The 10,569-nt window shown below is 32.7% G+C and overlaps 1 protein-coding gene across 1 annotated transcript in view; it reads right to left on the bottom strand.

Moving 5' to 3' along the window:
• Window positions 1-10,039, bottom strand: part of LOC119834883 (sulfotransferase family cytosolic 1B member 1-like) — a 15,013-nt gene extending 4,974 nt beyond the window's left edge. The window contains exons 1-9 of the mRNA XM_038359401.1: window positions 9,961-10,039; window positions 9,225-9,359; window positions 7,385-7,484; window positions 6,803-7,116; window positions 5,650-5,744; window positions 4,635-4,818; window positions 4,048-4,168; window positions 1,851-1,924; window positions 536-670 (exon numbers count right to left, since the gene is read on the bottom strand). Coding sequence (XP_038215329.1) covers window positions 536-670; window positions 1,851-1,924; window positions 4,048-4,168; window positions 4,635-4,818; window positions 5,650-5,744; window positions 6,803-7,116; window positions 7,385-7,484; window positions 9,225-9,359; window positions 9,961-10,039 — 1,237 coding nt within the window. The remainder of the gene's footprint in view (window positions 1-535; window positions 671-1,850; window positions 1,925-4,047; window positions 4,169-4,634; window positions 4,819-5,649; window positions 5,745-6,802; window positions 7,117-7,384; window positions 7,485-9,224; window positions 9,360-9,960) is intronic.
• Between the last annotated feature and the right edge of the window lie 530 nt (window positions 10,040-10,569).

Raw genomic sequence — 10,569 nt, 5'->3', positions numbered from 1 at the left:
CAAACAACGGACACATTACATCTCACAGAGAGCATGAGAGTGTATTTATTAATCAGTGTATAACAGTATAGTTTTATGATATCTGTGGTACTACCAAAGAAAATAGGCAGCTATATGGCAAGGTATGAGAGGTGGCTGCCACCTTTAGCTGGTGTCTGGACGAAAATTGGGCGTGTCATCGTGAGAAAGAGCGAAAATGATAGAGTTTGTAAATTCGAACTGATGACAACATATCACGTTTGTTTCACAATCATAAATCATGTAATATTTCCACTCTTTAACCCTTTACATAAAATTATGTTTTTTGTCGTATTAAATTTAAATTTTATCACATCTGATTTTTGATATAAAATACTACATTGTGAAATGTAATCCGCCTATAATATTCGATGCGAACGATCACAATGGTCAAAAAAAGTAATAAACAATATTTTTCACATTTCCTAAATAGCTTCATAATTGTATACATTTATTAGGAATTGTATTTTCTGTAACATATACATTCGTGTTTTAGTTTATTTAAGTAATCACAAACCTGATCTAGGAAATGTAACAACGTACACGTCATCTGGCTTCACCGGGATATTGTAAATGTCTTCAGCTTCCTCCTTATATTTATGGGGGAAGAAATATTTCTTGGGACCAACTTGCACGAAGCCCGTCAGTTCTCCTGTGTAATTTGAAATATTTTTAGAACTAACCTCAATTATTCGGCATAAGAAAACCAATGTAGACATAATGAAAAAAAAAATAAACGCCAAAATGAAACCTCTTTATGTACATAATTAAATACACTGTAGGTGATCTAGATACATATTTAATTATAGTATTAAAAAAAATCTAAACTTCTTCATTTTCCCATGTTCCTGTGGTCTTAGACCACTGGTGTTAAATATTTTAAATGAAGAGAATATATTCCAACAATAAAATACTACATAAAAATCAACATGTAATTTACGCAGATACTGCTACATTTCATAACCTATTCACTAATGGTCTGTGAAAAAATGTAATTGAAGGTACGATTTAATAGCCATTATTAAGTTTAAAAATCCCAAAAGTATCTTATTTAATCTGCCAACATAAATAAACACAGCCATTAGCGATTTGTTACTTACTTATTTTTTTTATTAATCACGCTTTGTACTAAACCAATGTGTTTATTTCACTGAAAATAATATTCAAAAGCCACATGTACCTGTATAATGCACCATAAGTTCCTTAGCAAGATTTTCTTCCACATCTTTAATTTCAAACGGGAACGGAATTCGCGACATTGTCATAACTTTCTAAGCTCTTATCATTTGCACCTCTTAATATATTATGCTTGTTATCAGCTCTGTATAAATTAAAACTGTAGGTAATCTCGCAAATAAAGGGGCAATATCCTCAATATTTTGTACAATAATCAAATTGTTACCTTCGCAACGTAATTTTATAAACTCGAACCTTCCTTTTCTCAAAGGCAAATATTACGAATTTATTGTTTTTTTTTATGAATGAATGAATGAATGAATGAAAATTCTTTATTGCGTAAAAAATAAAAAGATAATCAGGCGTACAAATAAACTTAAATTAAATTCTAGGTAGCGATCTCTACCAGGCAAAAGCGTGGGGTGCATGGTGTCAAGGATTATTTATAATAGCTTGTTTTTTTAATTTTAAACTATTGCACGACTCGAACGACGAAAATTTTAATTAATTTTCTTACCTTATCGACTATAGATGAAAATTATATAAATTAACAAAAATCATATTTTGCAAATTGAAAAATGGAATAATTTTATCAAATTAGTGTATTGTCATCGGTCCTCAATAAATCTACAAGATGGGCGCAATGCCCGAGTCACCATCAAGGTATTGATTGTGACAGGGTTCAGAAATTGAAATTTGCAAGTATGAAGACGACATGCAATATGTAAACCTTCAATTTGTTAAAAGCGTTTACATTAATTATAGCCACGTTATTCCCAACATTGGAATACGTGGAAAAATGTTGTCCTGGATAATAGACCTTTTGTCGGACAGAACTTTCTGTGTACGAATCGGTAAAACACTATCAACAGTCCGTCTAGTAATGAGACCTCTTATCTTTATTCTATATTTAACTGATCTTAATAATACACTCGAAAGGTCCTCTCGCTATTTGCGGATAACACAAAACTTTTCGGTAATCCATCCATAAGTTCGCAGAGTATACAACACGGCTTAGATGCCATATTGAATTGGAGTAAACAGTGATCACTATCTCTAAACGCAACAAAATGCTCTGTTCTATAAATAGGTAAAAATAACCCCCATAAGATATATTATCTTAGAAATGAACAACTCATGCGCGTAGATAGTCAAAAGGAACTGGGTGTCACTATAAGTTAAGATTTAAATTTATACATTATTGGAGTGGTTAAAAGAACAAAACCCATGATGTATCTTGTTAGGAAAGTTTTTTAATATCTTACATCGAGAACTTTCATAAAGTTGTATAAAACTTACATACGTTCACTGTTAGAGTATGCTTATGTGATCTGGGACCCATACTTTAAAAAAAATATCACACTTTTAGAAAATGTACAAAGCTTATCAGTTATTATAGAAATCAACCTGATGTACAACGTTTGTAAGCACTTGACCTCACATCTCTCGAAAGGTGCAGGCAGAGCGGAAGTCTTATCGAAACATAAAAAATACTTAGTGGGTATAATGTACCCAAGATTGACAGTTTGTACACTCTGAATGAAAACAAAGATTTACATGGAGATTCACGCAAATTGTGGAGAGTGCGAAGTAAATGCAACCCCATGAGGCATTTTCTATCCAAACGTGTTGTCCGAGAGTGGAATAGACTACCCGAGAGTGTAATAATGGCACCCACGTTGAATAGTTTTAAAAATAAATGGGATGAACTGAATGTTTTCTTCAATTCATAAAATACACATGGTATGTCAGGCAAGTGCTTGATTGCCTGCCATATTGGGTATGGTTTGGTATACTAAAGATTTTGAAGAAAAGATTATGTGTTAAATCTAATTATGATTCTAATATAAAAGCTTAATGTAAAACTGAAGAGTTTGTTTGAACGCATTTTAAGAACTACTGGAATTACTTCAAAAATTTTTACACCGTTTGATATGTGTAGTACATACAATAGACTCAGACGAAGCCGGATGGATCGCTAGTTGGATATAAATTTGAAGAAAGTAAATAGTTCTTCCCTTAAATTATCCAATAATTGTTTCTAAATAAATAATGTAAAGATATGTTTACACCTGAAGGAGTTAAGGCAGGTGAAAGTACTGGAAAAGTCACTTCATAATCCCCCTTTATCGACTCGTCATTAGGGGGCGTTGAATTTTGAATTTATCTCGCAAATCCAGTCTTGCAAATAACGTGCGCTGTAAATAATTGTGTAGCTCCAATAAGCCGCCAGTGAAGCCGACACAAAAAAATGGCCTACAAATATATAGGTGATGAGATGAAGTAATAAAAACTATGTTTGACTGACTCTTCAACATGTACAGTTCATGACAACAACAAAAAAAAGTTATTTACAAGTGTATTTTCTTTTCCCCTTTTGGATGTGTGATGTCATAACAAGGCATCGACAAATCCCGTATCCTATCCCATCCTACTAATATTCATAAATATTGAGAATTACATATATATTTTGCCCGCGACGTTATCATTAACCCTTAATTAATTATGACATAGATATTTGTGTATATACGGAAATACTGCCGAAATGAAATGAAATATACACCAAAACAATTATAAAAATCTTTATTTGACATAAATTATAATAAAAAATAGTATTTATTTTTAATAAACACAATTGTCTGAACTAGACCAAATTTAAATGAAAGCTTCCAATGTAGCTTGTGCTATCAAATAATAAATAAAAACAGTCATAATATAGCACAGAATGGATAGCTTCCTTTCTTGAAGTCGTTTAAAGACTTCTTTCATAGATTTACAGATTTCTCTCGAAGATTCTAGTTTCGTCGTTGCGGTGTGCGCATGTAGTCTACACTAATAGATTTTTTTTTCTACAAATCCGTCAGTTCCCACGCAGGATATCTCAGGTCAGTGTCGGCGAGGTTCTCTTTAAGCCATCTGTCAGCTTGTTCCACCATCTCATCGTCGAAGTGGTCTCTCCAACCGCCCACTTTACCTAAAAATGATAATGATGATAGATTATTACACATTAGTAATCAACATAATATCTTTCTCTTAGTTTCTGAGCGTAATTATTAACTGTCAATTATTTCATTACAATATTTTTATCATTATCAGTTCAGTAGATCCAGAGATGCTCCCTACAACGTCAAAAACTTTAACTTAATTAAAATATAAATATAATTTATTTCAGAACATATCAAGAATAGTTTAGAATTCCGGCTCCCCCACTCACCGTAGTGGGGGAGCCGGAGGCCTTTAATCTTTATAGTTTTCCTCACCCTTTCTTTATCTTCCTTACCCCTTAAGGCGGGCAGCCTATTTCCAGTGGTCTAAGTCTCTGCGAATGTTCATGAGCGGTGGTGATCGCTTACCATCAGACGAATCACAAGTTGTCTGTTATATAACATAAAAAGAAAACAAAAGGAAAATTAGTTATTTCGATCTGTATGAGGTCTCACCTTTCCTTATGAATGGAGCCTGCTGATCGAAGACGATGCTGGGATGTCCAAAATCTACGTTATTGAAGGACGCGTTATCCTTAAAGTTACTGAAATTGAGATGGTCTGCCAATTTCATCACTTGCTCTTGTGTCATTTCTTTACCTAAAAAGTCGGCTACTCGACGGATGACAGCCGGCAAGTCCTGAAATTTAAGTAATAAATACACTGTCTAATGCGATAGTAACAATAAGTAGTATTAAGTTTAATTTTTAGTTTTATAGCATTGAAATGCTTTATAAATGAGAAATTTAGTATTAAGTTGTATTTTATCCCGGAAATCCCACGAAAAACTCTACACTGTCTATTTTTTGCTTGGACTACCCGGGCGAAGCCGCAGGCGAAAAGCTACTTATTAGTAATATAGTTAATTGTAGTGATTATTTTTACCACAAACGTAATTCTCTATATGTCTGATGTAATTTCATGAAATAAAGAAAATTTGTTAAAAAATTTCAATTAAACATTTCTGTTTGCATATGCAATAGAACAATATTGATTAATCTAATGTTATATCACATCATTCAAAGTCAAATATAATCAAAACGCAAGTCACGACTCCTTATGACCCTGAATAGTTTCGCAATAAACCCATATCCTTTTCCTTCCTTTCCCAGTCCTTCCCTTTATTCCTCTCGCCAATCCTTTCTTTATCCCTTCCCAAAAAGTCGGCAATCCATTTGTAGAGGCGTAAAGTCTTCAATGGATCTTATGCCTCTATAAATGTTCATGGGTGGTGGCAGCGCTTACCATCAGGCGACCCACCAGCTCCATCGCCGACAGTGACATAAAAAAAAAACGGATTTTCTACATATACTGTAAAAAAATAGATCCTGTCACTTGTGTCCTCAGTCCTGACAATTAGTGTCAAGATCAAAATAGATATTTCTGTACTTCTAGCTAATCCATAACGAAATTAATCGTACGAAAAATGTTTCTTGCTTTCCGTTGCTATTTATTTAAAACTTTAAATTACCTTAGATAATTCTTCATAAAATAAAAACAAAAGATTCGGATGATGTCTCATATTCCATGCTTCCTTAACGTGTTCAAAAACTGGTAAATAGTGATCTGCAAAGACAAATAATGTATGAAACAACACCAAATGTAATTCCAGTGTTAGGTACAAACAAAAAAGCTAGTTATAAATATTTTAGACTAGCTGTAAACGCGCGGTGTTAGTCGCGTGGTACTCGGTTAAATAGTAGGCCTGCGTGTTAATCCAGACAGTTACGATAAGCTTTTTTCGCGTGAAAGAATAACAAATTATATACATACATCTAATCATCCATAATTACAAACTTTTGCTTTATAATAGTAGTAGGATGTGTACTATATTCAGATTTTATTTTTATCTAGTAGGATGGAATTTTGGTAAATTTTAAATCACAAATCATTTGTAACCTTTAAAAGAAATGAAAGTAATACTTAATAATAAATTTTTCGACTACATCTTCTTGTCTATGACCTTCCCGATCGCACAGAGACGGATTCTGCCAATTTCCAATGATATTTAATGTATGAGTAGATTAAGATTGCTATATTGTTTCAATAAATCCGACAACTATTTCCACTTTTAAAGCGATTTCTACCGAACAGGAATCGCTTTAAAGTGGAAATAGTTCGAAATATATCTAATACGATATTTACCGTGCAGTATTTTTATTAATTTGCGTTTTTACGAAATAATAAGATCTTATAAAACAGGTGAATTGTGATTATCGTAATATCTAATGAATAATATGTTAAATATATTATTGAATACTTATATTAAATATCATTTAACATATTATATTTATATTACAACATAGCGGTGGGGAAACTAATCCTAAAAAAATGTGAGTTATTTCATTTGTTTATTAAATTTCACAAAACATCATAGACCTCGAATCGAGTACACAACATTATCTAATCAATTATCTTTTGCCCCCGGCTCTGCACGCGCTTAATTCCGAGTAGTTTAATAGATGTTATTGCATATTAAACTTACTCTTGAATCACTCTATTTAAAAATATCCATCAAAATCCGTTGTGGAGCTATAAAGATATAATTATAGAGATAGACGCGGTAAACGACTTTACTTTTAAATTTGTAGTGATACACATTATTTTTTTATATTTCTACTTACGCAAACCCCTAATGAAGTAGTTCCAATACGTCTTAAAGTCCTTCGGCGCGCCCCCGAACGTCTTGCTCAAATAGTAGAAGGACACCGCCGCATCCCTCGGGTCCCGCGCCACGTACACCACCTTAGCCGTATCCAGCAGCCCTGGTGGGAGCAACGACAGAGGCAAGTGGCTCTTGATGAACCTTGGCGATTTCAAATTGGCCACCTTCACCACGCCCGGTTTTGCCATTTCTGCCAAGTGGAATTTACTTGGGTTTGCTATGCTATCTTCTATTATCGGCTTAAGAAGTACCGGGTGCATTAGGATAGATATACTGGAAAGTGAGAATAATGTGATATTAATGGTGTGTAACGGTGAGGAGGCGGGTTCCCAAGGCTGCAGCAAAAAATCACGTGAATATTTATATACTGGAGAATTTTTCAAAAGCAAGCAAGCATACATTGAATTTACAATTCAGATAAAAGGGAACTCAGTTATAATACAGTGTGCTCTGTGCACAAGCCAGATTATTTAATTGTTGCTCATTAACATACTTCGATTGAATAATTATTTAATGTATTTTATATACCAAGAACACTTACTCCAGGTATGGAAATCTGAATGTTAACGGTGTTTCTTTGGCAGATTCAAAATCGAGATCATTTTTCACCAACCAGACCAGCTCCTGCGTCCATGTAGTGCCTGTTGATACACGTATAATTTTTAATGGGTAGGTCCTTCTTTTTTTATAACATTATAATAATTGATGGAACTTAACAGCGATCTAGATCGTATATCTGCTTGGTCTCGTGAGAACTTACTGGTGCTTAATAAGGATAAAACAAAATATATGATTTTTTCACTTCCAATATGGTCCTTAGGATTGAGTTATCTTTGATGAAAATCTTCGTTTCGAAAAGTAAGTAATTAATACAACTATAGCTGATTGCTTTTATCGCTTTAAGCTGCTGTATCGCCTTCGGCAATGTGAGCTGGAACTGAGCGTCGATGTGATACGACTCTGTGAGAGTTTAGTACTATCAAAATTTAATTATGCTGACCGTCCGTGCATAACGTACGGACTTAGGTTATTATACCGTAGTAAAAATGCAATACAGCGTGTTCGAAACGCTTGTGCTCGTTTTTGTTGGGACGGTCCGTCCTGGACGCATATTACTCCGTACTTGGTAGAAGCTAGGTTCCGACTTTTAAGAAGTTTTAAGTATTCTGCAACCAAGTTTTGGAACCATATTCCATCTCCAATATTAGGTCCAAGTCATTGAAGACTTTCAAATTTAACTATCGCCTCCTATTTGTTAAAAAAGTAAGTTTAAGTCGATAAAACACGAATATGACATTTTCTGAATAAAAATTCCTAGCTAGATCGATTTATCGCCTAAATTTCATGAAAATCGTAGGAGCCGATTCCGAGATTCCAATTATATATATATATATATACAAGAATTGCTCGTTTAAAGATACAAGATATATATTTATATATATCTATATCTATATCTTATATCTTTATTGTGTTTAAAGAAAGTATGTCCAAAGTACGAGAGGTGGTTGGCGCTTTGTATAGGATATATATAAAAAAAAGGTGTGTCATGGCTAGAAAGAGATTGTGTTTGTATACTTCGTACTGATGACGCCATACCACGTTTGTTTCACAATCATGAATCATGTAATATTTCCATTCTTTGACACTTTTAATAAAATGTCTTTTAGTTGTGTTAAATTTAAATTGAATCATTTCTGATTTTTGATATGAATTACTACATTATCAAATGAAATTCGCCTACGATAATATTCGTGTCAACGTTTCTGTAGTAATCTTAAAACTTAGATTATTTTGCGACCCCTGGTTATATATTATTTTGCGAACTGGTTATTTCAATTATTCGACAGGCTTGGTCCAAAATGTTACTAATAACTATATCACATAGAAGTTCACTTCAGGTAAGTTTGTTTAATTGTGCAATTATTTCATAAACTTATGGAAAACTACAATTTTCTCATTCGAATAGAATTGAACTGTGTCTTTATAACGAATTCAATGAAAAATTTACTATGAATAATCGGCAAAAAATATGTACGTACAGTATGGCAAATTTGCTACCATACAAAAATTAGGAGATCAAATCGGAGATCGAATTACAATAATGCAATCACATCTATTGTTTTTAATAATCAATGGAGTCCAACAGAATAGGTAAATTTTAAGATTTTCTATGAGTAATATTCTGGTTATATGGGTAACTAGCTGCGCCCTGCGGTTTCACTCGCGTAATTCCGTATCCCGTTGGAGCTTCGGGATAAAAAATTTTAAAAACAATATTTTATACATTTCCTAAATAGCTTCATAATTGTATACATTTATTAGGAATTGTATTTTCTGTAACATATACATTCGTGTTTTAGTTTATTTAAGTAATCACAAACCTGATCTAGGAAATGTAACAACGTACACGTCATCTGGCTTCACCGGGATATTGTAAATGTCTTCAGCTTCCTCCTTATATTTATGGGGGAAGAAATATTTCTTGGGACCAACTTGCACGAACCCCGTGAATTCCCCTGTATAAATTGAGAATATTTTTCTAACTAACCTTAATTATAACAAAGTAAAATAATTATAAATTCATTATTAGGTATATTGCATAATAAACTGATGTAGATCTAATAAAAAAACACTTAAATAAAACCTTTCTATGTATAAATTGTATATATTTTAAATACAATTGTAATTAAATGAAAATTCATTGTATTCTATATATTCAATTACATTGTAGGTAACCTAGAAACATATTTTATTATAGTATAAAAGAATCTTGAAATCCTCATTTTCCTATGTTTCTCTAAGACCATTGGAGTTATATATTTGAAAGGAAAAGACAAAATAATAATGTTCAAACAATTAAAATTAACATATAATATAGGCATATTTTGATGTATTTCAGAGCATTTTCACTAACGGTCTGTGAAAAAATGTAATTAAACGTACGACTTAAAAGCCTATAATGAACAAATTCCAAAATCAAAAATAGGTTCTTAATCAATACGCTAACATAAAAAAATATCACAACAAGTTGTAGCGAATTGGTTCTTACTTTTTATTTATATTAAATATCATTTGTTCTTAAACAATTTGTATATTTAAGTGAAAAGTCACATGTACCTGAATAATGCACCATAAGTTCCTTAGCTAGATTTTCTTCCACATCTTTAATATCAAACGGGAACGGAATTCGCGACATTGTTATAACTTTCTAAGCTCTTATCATTTGCACCTCTTAATATATTATGCTTGTTATCAGTGGTATAAATTTAAATTTTAGGTAATCTCAAAAATAAAGGGGCAATATCCTCAAATATTTTATACTATAATCAAATTGTTATCTTCGCAACGTAATCTTATAAACTTGATCTCTCTTTCTCAGAGGCTAAATTACGAATTTATTGTTTTTTTTTATTTATTTATACATATCGTGTCGTTTTATCGTGGCATATCATGATGGAAGATTTTAATATTTAATTTTTGTGTGTGGGAGTCGAGAACGCTTCGAAACGAATTAGGCCAGCTCGCACTGGGGAAGTACCACACCCCATACTAGCATGCTGCTGTTTTTTCCTGCTGTTGCTCCCAGTCCCTTACTTTATTCCTCTCGTATGAAAATTTTACGTATGTAAATACTTTTGTGAAATGAAGCTAAAGCAAAGATTCATTAAAAAACCTTACAACTTTAGGTACTACTACTGAGCATTGACTACTAATTGGGCCAATTTC

The sequence above is a fragment of the Zerene cesonia genome, chromosome 20 (genome assembly GCF_012273895.1).
Source record: "Zerene cesonia ecotype Mississippi chromosome 20, Zerene_cesonia_1.1, whole genome shotgun sequence".
Taxonomy (NCBI): domain Eukaryota; kingdom Metazoa; phylum Arthropoda; class Insecta; order Lepidoptera; family Pieridae; genus Zerene; species Zerene cesonia.
The sequence above is the reverse complement of the archived record's forward strand: the minus strand, read 5'-3'. Positions and strand labels throughout refer to the sequence as shown.